The 13,455-nt window shown below is 47.7% G+C and overlaps 2 protein-coding genes across 7 annotated transcripts in view; one reads left to right on the top strand and one right to left on the bottom strand.

The window, feature by feature from the left end:
• Positions 1 to 5,703: 5,703 nt before the first annotated feature.
• Positions 5,704 to 13,455, bottom strand: part of Ccdc71 (coiled-coil domain containing 71) — a 7,895-nt gene continuing 143 nt past the window's right edge. Inside the window, exons 2-4 of one of the 5 annotated variants that reach the window (XM_048794501.1) lie at positions 13,197 to 13,202; positions 10,086 to 11,122; positions 5,704 to 10,028 (exon numbers count right to left, since the gene is read on the bottom strand). In XM_048794501.1, the coding sequence (XP_048650458.1) occupies positions 9,630 to 10,028; positions 10,086 to 11,069 (1,383 nt within the window). In that variant the 5' untranslated portion in view covers positions 11,070 to 11,122; positions 13,197 to 13,202 and the 3' untranslated portion in view covers positions 5,704 to 9,629. Of the gene's footprint in view, positions 11,123 to 11,867; positions 11,901 to 13,010; positions 13,450 to 13,455 lie in introns of those variants that run through there. The other 4 variants (XM_048794500.1, XM_048794499.1, XM_015487220.2 and 1 more) reach the window with 4 other exon arrangements.
• The window catches only part of Klhdc8b (kelch domain containing 8B), a 10,184-nt gene continuing 9,770 nt past the window's right edge, over positions 13,042 to 13,455 (top strand). Inside the window, exon 1 of one of the 2 annotated variants that reach the window (XM_048794504.1) lies at positions 13,042 to 13,060. The gene's annotated coding sequence lies outside the window, so the exon portion shown is untranslated. Of the gene's footprint in view, positions 13,078 to 13,455 lie in introns of both variants that reach the window. The other variant, XM_048794503.1, reaches the window with a different exon arrangement.

Genomic DNA, 13,455 nt, shown 5'->3' with positions numbered 1-13,455 from the left:
ACCTCTGAAATCAAACTAAAGTTCTCACCCTTTAAGTTGTTCTTGTCCAATATTTTGATCAAAGTGATGAAAAGTTAACATAGGTAGAACAGACAAAGATTTGTCATGTGGACCTGATCAGATTGTGAACAAGTGACTAGCATTGTGGGTTTGCCACTGCCAACCATGCCTCATCTGCATGGCCAGGTGCCCAGAGGCAAAGGACATGCCCACTTGTGCTATACACATAGCAGGAACTCCTTAATAGAGATCATAGCCAGGGTACCCAAGACAAGAGGCAGGGCCAGTACTGCTGGCCCAAGCCCAGGGTAGGGTTTCCATAGTAGTCATCCAAACACCTGGGGACAGTAGCACAAAACACACACACACACACACACACACACATCATAATTTCTTCCCAACATATCCAATGGGAGTGTTCATCTTTCACAGGGCTGATCATTGGTTGATAGCCCCATGCCAGACCTGGCCAACACCTGTAAGTGGGTGGCACAGCTCAACATGCTCATTGTAGGCATAAAGATGGCAGTATGGGAAGCCCCATCAATGGGTGAGACAGTGGTCACAACAATGACAAGCAAGTCCTAGTGGCATATGATATGCATTGCCCACTCAGAGTTATGGATGGCACTGATAGCACTCTCAGCATGGTAGTGGTATTCTGTGGGGAGTGAGAGAGCAATAAACTCATTCAGCAGAAGTAATGTTTGGCTCTTTGGTGAAGGCTCTTTGGTGGACAGGGTCACGGCACGGGGGATGCTGCAGCAGGGCCGCACTGTCTGGAAACCAGAATCATAGGGAATGTCAAGTGTTTTGTTTATGATACTCATGATATGGATAACAGAGCATACATCAATCAATAATAAAAATATGTATTACCTGAGATTGCAGGAAAATTCCCAGAATGAGACTAAGGATACAATTAAGACATGTCCCAAAATGTGCTTCAATATCTCTCAGGATACAAATAATAGTGTTATTCCTCAAGTCTAAGCAAGAAGAAATGTTTATCCCATGGTTAATAATTTTCATTAAACCACCACCTGCCCCCATTCTAAAGCCACAACCTGTGCAACATACATTCTCCCCACCAACAGACCCTCCTTTGTCTTACACAGGAATTTATGATGAAAATAGGAAACACATAGTTAATATTAATGGCAAATGGGTTGAGGTGCAGAGCTTGCCCTTTAGTTAAAGAATATAAAGACATAAGAATTGGTGTACTTTGGGGCTGGGGTTGTGGCTCAGCAGTAGAGCGCTCGCCTCACATGCACGAGGTCCTGGGTTCAATCCTCAGTACCACATAAAAATAAATAAGCGAAATAAAGATATTGTGTCCAACTATAACTAAAAAATAAATATTAAAAAAATAATTGGTATACTTTGACTAAGGATCAAAGAAACTCTTTAAGAAAGCAGTTAATAGGTCATATGAAAGAAGGAAATTACCTTGGAAATTAAAAATAAAATAATGTAAAATTAACATAAATATATTTTAGAGGCACTTCAGAGTAATAGTCTTTTAAGTAATAGACTTTCACTATTTTAAGTGCGCTTTATTGGAATTTTAGTTTAGAAGTAAGAAAGCTTACCAACAATCCTAGGTATGCTTTAAAGTTAAAGATTAATGATATAATTATAGGTATGCTTTAAAGTTAAAAGTTAATAATAGGTCAGGAGACATGTAGTTTAGTTTTGTAGTGTAGCACCTAGTGATTGAGGTAAAAATGTAAAAGCTTAATCATGATTGGCAAAGGTTACAGGAAAATATTTTAAACAATGTACTCAATATCTTAGGTAATCAATATACGTCAGAAAAGATTGTAACTCTTGAAAATTATGTAAATCAAAGAAGTTTCGGGATTTGAGGCTATCCATTAACTACCTGAAAAAACACCTGCAAAAAAGGTATAAAAATAAAGGCGCAGCAGATCCTTCTGGAGTCTGCTTGTAACTTGCAACCTGTCATCCCATCTCTTCTTCTTTCGCCAATGCTACTCATCCTTCAGGACCCCTGGATCCCTGCTGGGGCTGGACCCTGGAAGCTCTTGACCCCACTTTGGTCCAAAAGCTCATCACTGCTCCCAGTAGGCCCAAAGCTCACTTATTCCAGGTATGCAGTGGTCAAAGATATAACCAATGATGTGGAGACAGCAGGGACATTGCCCACCCAGTAAGTCATGCTTGGTGTTCAGAGAACCCTTCAGGTGGTACTCATATACTGGCAAGAAGGGCAAGATCAGATGAACCTCATGGTGCTTCTCCAACCCCTGCCATGCAGCCTGCCTGGTGGAACTTCAGATAGCCCCAGGATCCATAGACCTCAATCCAGACAACTCTTTACACATGGCAGGTGCACAACCTAGCAGGAAGGTGGAAGGCAACAGGTAGGGGAAAGTAAGCCCAGTCCCTGTATGGCCAGGGGCAGTCCCTTGGTCTTGTGTAGGTGGGTTAGGGTAGGCCAGAGGGCACACTGAGACAAACAGAGTGTCAGTATCCTCAACATTCTGGCCCAGTCCTCTCCCACACTGTCTTGGGAATTATATAGACTCTGTCCAAAACACTGAACCTTCAATCACACTGACAACCCCCACCTAGATTTCCTAATCTTCCTAAATTTCCTAACCTTCAACCTCTTCCTCCAGATAGTTCTCTCTGAACACTAACTCTCTCCTCAGCTCCAATATCTGAGCCTTGATTTCTTCTTGCCTCTGATTCTCTGAGACACTAGTAGGCAGCCAGGGGTCAGCTGGCTAAAGGCCCTGCCTGGTCAAGCTCCAACTCAGCTGTGTGCCTGGTAACACAGAAGTATCCCAAATGGAGCTTATGGTAGTGGTGGCCAAGGACATAGGTGTGACATAGACAGAGACCCTTCCCTGCAGAACACCTAAGTAAGCACAGCAGCAGAAAGTGGGCAAGAACTCTGGACTTTCGCTCCTTCACCCCAACTCTCAGGTGCTGTCTTACACCTATTGTTGTAGAAGTCCCCAAAGTCACAGTCACAGGTCTGGCAACCTGAGCCACTGCTCAGACACCATAACTCGGACTCTAGGAGAGAGCAGTCAGGTGGAGCAAGGGCAGGAAATCCACATAGGAATAGGAAGGTTAGGGACCTCTGGAGTCATATACTGGGACTGCTTGGAGGGACAAGAAGTGATACAAAGCTTGAATGCTCCTTTGTCTGTGGCTGAGAGGGAGAGGGGAGGCCCTGGTGAATTCCTGTTAGGCTTCTCAGAAGTAGATAAGAAGGAGATAGAGAAAAAGTGAGAGGGATTGGGGTGGGGTAATGAATATAGGATTACAGCCAGAGTTAAATCTATACAAATGGTTTATAAAATTCAATGCAAGAAGTGCTGGGTGTGGTGGTGCATGCCTGTAATCCCAGCTACTTATATCCTTGGGTTCAATCCCTACTATCATGGAGTTGGGGGAGAAAGGGATGGAGTTATTCTTTTGGGCTGTCTTCCTCTGTGAAACACCTTTAAATCCAGTGTAGAATACTGTTGTAACATGTTATAACATATTTTAGTCACTTTCTTTTATTCCTAAAGCTCACACCTGAGGGCATATTCTAGTTCAGGTAGCTATGGTGGGACTGACCAAGTCAGTAAATGGCACCCACTATGTGCAAGGCTCAGTCTACAACTTATAGTCACTATTTCTTTTTTCTTTTCTTTCTTCCCCTCTCCACCTCCCTTTTTTGTACTGGGGATTAAACCCAGGGGTGCTTTACTACTGAATACATTCTCAGTCCATATTATTTTTTATTTTGAGACAGGGTCTCATTAAGCTGACAATGCTGGCCTCAAACTTGCAATCCTCCTGCCACAGCTTCCTGAGTCGTCGAGATTATAGGCATACACCACCACACTCAGCTACAGTCAGTATTTCTATAGCCTTATACTTGTTAAACTCCTAGAAACTTGGCACCCAAGTCAAGTTCAAATTAAAGGTGGGTCAAGGTTTGCCAGACAACTGCTCCAGTGCCATCCAGAGACAGTGTTTGCAGTGACCTGTACCGTTACAAGGATCATAGGAATGAGTGCCAGGGGCCTGGCTCTGAGATTTGCACCTGCAGGTTAAGGCAGAGGGCACTTAGATTTCTGATAGGACTGTCACGGGGTAAATGGGACATGTGTTATCAGGTAAATGTTTGAGGGCAGATCTAAGAGGACATGGGGTTGGGGGACTACCCTAAGGGTTGCTCATGCTAGCAGCCCTTAGGCTCAGTGGAACTCATACCATAAGGACCAGATTGTCAGAAGTCACAGCACTGCCCCCAGACATGGTTTCACAAACCCCCTTCCAGGCCACGCACAGAGTCACAGTTACAGGCTGGATCAGTGGTCAGAGGTTAAGGAAGCCATTAGGTCAGAAGTCACCATGCAGCAGAAGAATCAGGATTACAGTTGGAACTGGAGGTTGGAGGACCCATGTCTATAGGATCAAGGGGAACAAGAATCCTCCGTAGGCTTACAAGTGGAAGAAGGCCTAGCCTGTGCTGACATAAATTGCACACTCCTCCATTCACATTGCCAGATGACAGAAACGCAGCCATGTCAAAGTGACAACTGTAGGCATGTCCATGCCACTCAATTTCTGGGGCAGAACCTGAGAGGTAGATATAGGGTGGGCTGACCCTTGGCAGGTTTGGCCAGCAGGGTAGGACACGGCACCTACCCCGGCACCTACCCGGGCAGACATGGAGGTGCCTAGACTTGTTGCATGATATGAGTGGTCCTGTTGCAAGTCCTGGTGGCACTCAGTGAACACCAGCTATATGGTGATGATAGATGCAAAACTGTACCCATTCCACTACAAGATGTCCCTTCCATGGTCCTTACCATTCCTTCCACATTGGCTGGGGCCCCATGTGCAGATGTGCACTTAGAGGTATGATCAACTGCTTCTGATCTTGAACTCATAGAGGACATAGTAATAGAAGGGGTGTCCGTTGAGGTCCCCCAGTGTATGCAGTTTGAGGGAAGTTCACATGGAGGATAGTCATATGCTGGAGACACAGAAGGTCAGACTTCAGGTGTCTCACATATCTATGGCTGGGATGGAGGGGAAAGAATGGCAGGCAGTCTCTTATCTCTACATTCTTGCAGTTACCTCCTCAAGCACCCATGCTATGGGATTCCCTATCCATGATCCCCTGAGTGTACCATCCTGGGATAATCATGTTTAATTCCACCAATGCACTTAGAGTTCCCTTTTTCCAGTTCTGATGTTGCTTCTGTACATCCCACTACTTCCTACTACCTCATTCTGACATCTCCAGGTATCTGAAAACTACTTCCCCAAATGCAGTAAAGGATTCCACTTTAAGCCAGTGGTACATGCCTGTAATCCCAGCAGCTCAGAAGGCTGAGGCAGAAGGATCACAAGTTCAAAGATAGCTTCTGCAACTAAGCAAGACACTGTCTCAAAAAATGAAAAATAAATCAAAAGGGCTGGGGATGCACCTTAGTGTTAAACACCCCTGGGTTCAATCCCTGGTACAAAAAAAAAATTTTTTAAATAATTAATTAAATCTGGGTTGGAGTTATGGCTCACCTAGCATGTGTGAGGCACTAGGTTTGATCCTCAGCACTGCATGAAAATATATAAAAAAATAAAGATATTAAATAATAAATTAAAGGGCTGGGGATGTAGCTCAGTGTTAAGCACCTCTGGGTTCAAAAAAAAAAAAAAAAAAAAAAAAGGATTTCACTTCTCAGTCCTTCACCCAAACTAGAAATCTGTATATCATCTCATTTAACCACATAAATTATTAGTATGTTTCATTATCTATCAACTGTCTTTCTTGCTTTCATGTTAGCTCCAACAAAAACCTTGTCCATCTGCCACCCATCAAACTGCCTAGAAAATGCCTGACACCACTGTCATGTATTTTATTCAAAAATAAAACCAATTGAAAAAAAAAAAAAGGAAAAAGAAAGAAAATGTCTGACAGAGGGTGGAGCTTAAAGAACCCTTATTAAATGTACACATGGATGAAGGGATGGGTCTCTGATTCCTCTTTCTGCTCTGCACCTTAAACACAAAGCTGAGGCTTTCTCACGTGTCTTTTCTCTACAGGCCTCTCCTCTTTCCTCTGCAGCTTGCAGATCCAATGTGAGGGCCCAGGATAAGCAGCAAGTAATAGCTGAAATTAAAGTGGGGAGGGAATACCTAGTACATGTAAAGAAGTCTTGTTTAGAATCTGTCCTTCTCTGGCATCCTCCTGGACTGACTCTGCTGGTTATGATTATATAGCTTTCTAGTCCTTTAACAAAAGACTTATTTACAAGAAAGAGTTCATATCCAGAGATTCCTTGATGCCACCTAGAGGCAACTGCAGGGACAAGAGGGACTGACAGGCAAGGATCATGAATCTAGGAGGGCAATGACAGGAGGACCACAACAGGGGAGAGTTATGAGGAGCAGTCATAGAACAGAGATGAGGACAACAATGGGGACAGTAACAAAGGACTACAATAGAGCTCCAAAAAAGGTCCAGTGATGGTTCAGAGATAGGAGATAAATGGAGATGGCTCCCCTTTGCAGTCCCTGTGCTCTAGGGAAACAATAATGGGAAGCCAACACAGGGACCACAATAAAGGACCCTGATGGGGCACAGCTAAGGAAACTGCCCTGCTCTGTCAGTGCAAACCCCCAAGCAGAACCTTACTTCCCTACAGTGTCTGGCTTTGTCCTGACATTCCAACGCACAGGATTACTTGGGTCCTCCACTAGAATGGCAGGGTCTAGAACTTTAAAAATGATCTAAGAGGAGGAAACAGGCTTCGCCTCTAGTTTCACCCAGACCCCTTCCCTTCCTCTCTAGGGTTGAACTTGCCTTGAGTGGAAAGCTCAATGTTCAAGGAATGCTGGTCATAGACAAGGTCACTGACCTTTTGGACAGGGACAGAAGAGAATCCCAGGAAAAAAGTATAAACAATTATTGGCAAAGCCTTGGTACATGTGCTAGGAGTGGGCATGGTCCACTCAAAGAGCAGAGCTGCTGGGTAGAGTGTCTACAGACAGGAAGGGGGCCTTGGGTCACCAGGGATAAGCATCCTTGGTGACCATCAAGTAGGGAGGCATAGGATCAACACTTGCTGGGCAAGCCTTCAGGCTGGGGCACTTTTCATGATAATAAAAGGGGTAGAGATATCCTTTAGGTCCAGATGAATGGTGGCAATTTCAACATAGTCAACCTTAGATCTAATCCACAATCAGGCCTTGACCCTAGACTCCCACCTAGGGCCACGCCAGCACCCTTACCACTCTGCCTGCCACCAGGTCTTGTTGCTTCCACAGCCATTCTGGGAAATCACATTCTCCATGTCATGACCTCCCTGGTCCCGAAAGTCATAAAAGCAGCAATTCTTGAGTTGTCAGGGAGGGCCCAAGGAGACTTGACTAGGCAGGAGGTGCAGGTCAGCTTCTTATTCCAAAATACCAATAGCACAGGGTGCTCCCTCCAGCCCCCAGCAATGACCCAGACCCCCATAGGACTCTAGCCTACCCAGGACACCCCAAAGAAACTGCCCCCACAACTCAAAGACAGCAGTCTCCAGGGCTCTCACTCTCTTACCTACCTGCAGGGTAACAGACAATACAATACCGTTTGGGGCCATGAAGGTCACAGGTGGATGAAGTTTGAGGTTTTGGTTTACCAACAACCAAGTTGCCAGGGGACAGGTAACAACTGTTGCTTGAGCAGCCAAGTGAGTACACCTGGCACCCTCTGGCCAACTGATCTAGGAGTTGGGACTGGGAGGTATAGTCTTTTTTTTTTTTTTATGGTACTGGGGATTGAACTCAGGGAACAGTCAACCACTGAGCCACATCCCCAGCCCTATTTTGTATTTTATTTAGAGACAGGGTCTCAGTGAGTTGCTTAGTGCCTCACTATTGCTAAGGCTGGCTTTGAACCTGCGATCCTCCTGTCTCAGCCTCCTGAGCTGCTGGGATTACAGGCATGCGCCACCCCACCCGGCTGTGGGGTAGAGTCTTAAGTAGAAATCTGAGATACCCCTACTTCACCCCATCCCACCAGGAGGCCAGATCCCTCCTCCCCCTCTGCTTGGCCCTCTTGCAAACAACCAACCCTCACCCACTGGTGGCAGCAATAGAAATGGAAGGAGACCCAACTCTACCAGGAGTCATAAATGCTGGGACCTGGAATCAGGCCTGAGGGAAAATACAGAGTGGGTCCCAAAATACAGCCCTTGAAGAGGCAGTGTGGCCCTTAGGTCTTTCCCATTCTCACAATGAAAGCAGAACCCAGAGGGTAAGTAGCATGCAGGATTGAAGGGTTACAGCACAGATGGTTGCAAAGATGTCCTCAGAGTTTGGGGAACCAAGGGAGGACAATACACTCAGGGGAAGGACGTTAATCGTTAATTACTTAGCAGTACCCAGGGGCAGAAGAAAGGGGGCGGGGAACATCTAGAGCTTCTCCACAGGCCCACCACTCAGGGCAACTAGCAATAGTAGGGCTCAGACAAACCCAGAGACAGAGAGGATCTGATTCTCATCCAAACAAAGCTCTCCCCTCCATCCCTGAAATGCTGTCCCCAGGAGCCTTTGGGCAATGTGTCTCCCTCCCTATGTGCTCAGCCACTGCTATATAGCCTGGGCAACCAGTGATGAACCACAGATGGATAGGGCAGCTGGTTGCATTCAAGGCCCAGTTCTCCCTCCAAAGCAGAATGTGCCAATAACACCTGAAATATACAGGTCTGTGATAGGGGGGCATGGTGAAACTACCTGGGAGTAAATAAAACACTTGAAAAGCACTGCTGATGAAGCAGAGATGGAAACTCAGATACCCTACACAACTAAAAAAATTCTTTGGTCAGTGAAGGCAGGCTCTATAGTCCTAATTGAATGCCTAGTCCTTTACCACCAACTGGAGAAACAAGCTAGTACATTCTCAGCAGAGGCACTTCAACCCCTTTAAGCTTGGCCCCATTCCAGACAAAGCCAGGGTATCTTTTGTCCCCAGTAGCAGTACCACAAAGTCTCCCTTCCCTGGCCTAAAATACTGCTAGCTGCAAGGTTCCCCACTGAGCTGCCCAGTCCTACTATACGGGGTCTGACTGGATAAAAAATAGGGCAGCCTCAAGGTGAAGTATTCTACCTCACAGTGGCTTTGCCCCTACCCTCGTGAGATGTCTCTCACATACCCACAGAAGCCAGTATCCAAATTCCCACTCGTCTTTCCAGAGGGGCCTATGCTTCCCCTTTCTGCCTTCCTACCCCATCACTCAAACTGACTGGGACAACTTTTCCTATATGCTTAAGCTGGCTTGCCAGCAGCCACACACACAATAAAAGACCATGGAGGGTGGGCAGGGAGACTGGAAGGTGAAAAGGTATAAAACATGATAGATGGAACAGTGGACATACAACTTGAAGAACAAGTCACAGTGCATTGCGCCATAAGAACACCCCTCCCACTACCCACCCCACCACAAATCCTCCAGTTTCTGAAAGGAGACTGGCAGCTGCAGGGGCCCTGGAGAGGTACCCAGAATCCTCAAAGTTGCAGAGTCCACAGGCATGGCACACTGTGCCACTGGCCACACACACAGTTGGGCTATTTTCTCAAATATTGCTGTATGAAGGAATCAGGTTGTTGAGTATGGCAGCAATGGCTGGAGCCATATTATAGGAGACAGGTTCACACGGAGTATCTGTTGGGCCCGCTGTCGAACCTCATCATCTGAGGACTGCCTGTCTACCTTTATGGCCCGGAACTTTAGGAGCTTTGCTGTTGCTGACCCCAGCCATGACTTAGGAGATCGGGGCCCCAGCCGTGTTCTCTTCTTAGGATGAAGGTCCTTTGCTTCCTCAGCCCTTTTCCTCTTCTGCCCCACAGTCTCAGAGTAGGTTTTCTGGCCCTTCCTTGCAGTTCTGGCCTGAGCAGATCCCTTTGGCCTGCCCCTGCCCTTGGGCTGGGTCTGAGCTGCTTTGGCCTTGACTGCCTTGGCCTTGGCCTGGACTGCCTTGTCCTTGACTGCCTTGGCCTGGACTGCCTTGGCCTTGGCCTTGACTGCCTTAGCCTTGTCCTTGACTGCCTTGGCCTTGTCCTTGACTGCCTTGGCCTGCACTGCCTTGGCCTTGGCCTGGACTGCCTTGGCCTTAGCCTTGACTTGTGCTGCATCAGCTTTGGCTGCCTTGGCATGGGCATAGGCAGCTTTGGACACTGTTTGAGCTGCCTTGGCCTGGTCTGATTTAGTGCTCAGGGCAGAGCCCCCTTTCATTTGCAGATCACTGAGGGAACCAGTGGTTCTGTAAGTCTTGCTCTGGAGCCCAGTGCCTCGTTGGGGTCCAGCCCCAGGGCCTTTGCGAGTCAGACACTTGGGGCCCTTGTTTGTTTTTCTGGGAGCTTTGGGCTGGGGGTTCCCTGGACCCTTCCCTGAACCTTTCCGCAATTTCAGGGGAGAGTCTGCAAGTGAAAGTCTTAGTGACTGTGCCTTGTGCTTAGCACCTAAGCAAGGCATGGGAGTCTTGAGTGGAACCAGAGCCTCAAGGACAACTGAAAGCCGCATAGCAGGGTAGACACTTGGATAGAGGTGAGCAGGGAAGCCCACTGTTGCACCCTTGGCACGGCTGGCACTTGACTGCTTCAGGGAGCTCAGCAGCAGATTGGTGGTAGCATGTTTGGTGAGGGTTGGTGTGGACCCTTTGGCCAGCCTGCCAGACAGTGGCATGGGAAGCAATGTGGCCCTGCCTGAGGGCAGCTGAATGGCAGTTCGGGGAGCACTGGCTGGAGGTGATGTGGCAGCTGGGATGGGGGCATGAGCTTGTAGTTTCGTCTGGCTTGGAGGGTTGGCTGTACATGAACTATACCCATAGACATCACCACTGCGCAGAATGGTAGGTTGGAAGCCATCATCTCGCAGACCCTGTAGAAAGGCCACAAGCTGGGCCTCTGTGGCACTGAGATCCTGGCTCATGGGGTTAAAGACAAGCAGCGCCTCTTCCAGGGCCTTCTTTCCTGCTGTGGAGATGCGAGACCAGGAGTGCACAGCTTTTTCCTCCACATGCTGCACCACCACACTCATGGCATTAGGCACTGCAGATCTGCCTAGGTATCCGTAAATCAGCACTTGGCACCTCCAAGGCAAGAAGAAAAGAGTCAATAAGAATGGCACCAAGATATGGAGCCAAAGCAAGTAGACAGGTCTATCAGCGACCCCATTCTCTATGTCACTGAGGGAACTAGCCACAGTGAGTCATTTCCTGGGGTAAAACCCTAGTCTGATGACCCTCAACCATTTTGAAGTGGGTATTGATTAGCCATTTTTCAGTAGCTCAGAAGAACCCAACCTGCTGCTGGGCTCCTGGAAAACTTTAAATCTAGTTCATTTTAATTAATTTCTACATTTTCTTTTCCTTCTTTTGAGACAGAATCTTGCTATGTTGTCCCAGCTGGTCCTAAACTTACAGGCTTAAATGATCCTCTCACCTAAGCCTCCCTAGTTGCTGGAACTATAGGTGTGCAGCCATCTAAGGCTTAAAATTTTTCTTTTCTTTTTTTTTTTTTTTGTGGTTCTGGGGATCAAACTTGGGTCTCTGCTCATGCTGGGCAAGTGCTCTACTACCGAGATAGTGTTCTACCACTACATCCCCAGTCCTTATTAAATCTATATTTTTCTGATGCCAAAAACCTAATTAGATAGCCCTGGGAGCACAAGCCAACATCTCTGTCTTTAATGAGCCTGGTCCAGAAGGTAAGTCACAGGCACCATTAATGCTCTTAGGAGCATATGGTGTAACCAAGCTTAACTTGCCAATAAGTCAGGAAAGAACTCCTGCAAGAGGCAACATCTACCTAGGATGAGTAATGAATAGAAAAGTACCAGGTAGAGGGGCTGGGGATGTGGCTCAAGCGGTAGCGCGCTCGCCTGGCATGCGTGCGGCCCGGGTTCGATCCTCAGCACCACATACAAACAAAGATGTTGTGTCCGCCGAGAACTAAAAAATAAATATTAAAAAAAAAATTCTCTCCTCTCTTTAAAAAAAAAAAAGAAAAGAAAAGTACCAGGTAGAAATGAAGATTATACACTGGCTCTGAACTGTGAAAGAGTAAGGCACATCTGATGGGGAGTCTGGGGCCAGGCTGAGTTTAGCTGGGAAAACAGGTCAAGGGTAGGACTGTTTTCCCAGCTCTGAAGTTTTGCCAAAGGGCCCGCACTTACACCCAATGTCCACACTCATCTATGTGCCTCCAGCTGCTGGTGTTCAGTGCTGGTTGGGTGGGGGTGGGGGGTGTCCCTGCCCAGAAGTTCTGCTTTCAGAGGCTACTTGATAGTCCAAATCCTTGCTTTAGAGTCATGGAGACCAACCCCAGGCAAAGACAGAGACTCACTAAAAAGCTGATGAGTAACAGGTACAGATGAAATCTCTAGGCAACCAGGCAGCTTGGGGATCAGGCAGCCAGACCAAAAGCCCAAGGTTTGAAGACAGTGGAAGAAAAAGGCTCTGAATAGGATGGCGAGTCACAAGAACAGCAAAGGCCTGAGACCTCCAACCTCAGAGCTTAGAGGGCAACAGACAGCAGAATATCCCAGAGTTGTCTGGGAACACCCAAGTTGTCCCAGGCTTCTCTGAAGCTGTGTACGTCAGTCATGACTATTATCTAGTACCCAACCCAGTGTTTCAGGGTTCCCATAGGCAAGTGGCAGCTCCCCAGCTGCACTGGAGCATTAAAAGATCAGCTGGGTTCAGGCAGGTCCCTGGGGCCTTGAGGACTGGCTGTACAGATTGTTCCCACCGCTCTAATGGAGCAGATGAAGTCTTCAGAATCCCCTGGAGGAAGTGCCCTAGGGCTCTTTGTTTGGAAACATTCTTGGATCCTCAGGTGTCTGAGGCACTTCCCCTCCCCAGAGGCCGCTCTACAAGCACAATCCTTGCACATGACTTTTAGTTCTTTTATTTATTTATTTGAGGGGATGTAGTTCCCAGGGCAGTGAACTGTATAATAGAGAGAGGCCTATTCCCACCTGCAACCCCCGGCGCTGATACTAGGATGACCCCGGGGCTCTTCACCTAGGTCAGTGGGAACCCATGGTAAGGGTCTTCTCGGCTTTCAAGAGGCTTCGGAAACAGGATGCAGCCGGGCCCCGAACTTGCCTTCAAAAGTGCCTCTGGGCCAGCAGGGGAGGTTCACCAAAGATGGGGTCGGGTGAGGCGCCAGACAAGTGGAATGGTGTCAAGGGGCATATCGGGACCCTTTGGCTAGGAATCCGTGTCCCAGGAGCCCAAAAGGAGAAGGCGGGGCAGGGGTCACAGCGGCAATGAAATATGTAGGATGGGCCGTCCTAGCTCGACCCGGACCGTGCAGCCCCAGGGTGGGGTTGCTGAATGGGGGAGGGGTGGGGGCCTGGGCCAAACCAGCGGAGAACGCGGGTCCGGGAAGCGTCAGCCGCCCGGGCCCTCCGCCCTGCC

The sequence above is a fragment of the Marmota marmota genome, unplaced genomic scaffold, assembly GCF_001458135.2.
Source record: "Marmota marmota marmota unplaced genomic scaffold, marMar, whole genome shotgun sequence".
In the NCBI taxonomy this organism is placed as follows: Eukaryota; Metazoa; Chordata; class Mammalia; order Rodentia; family Sciuridae; genus Marmota; species Marmota marmota.
This window is presented reverse-complemented; position numbering and strand designations above follow the sequence as displayed.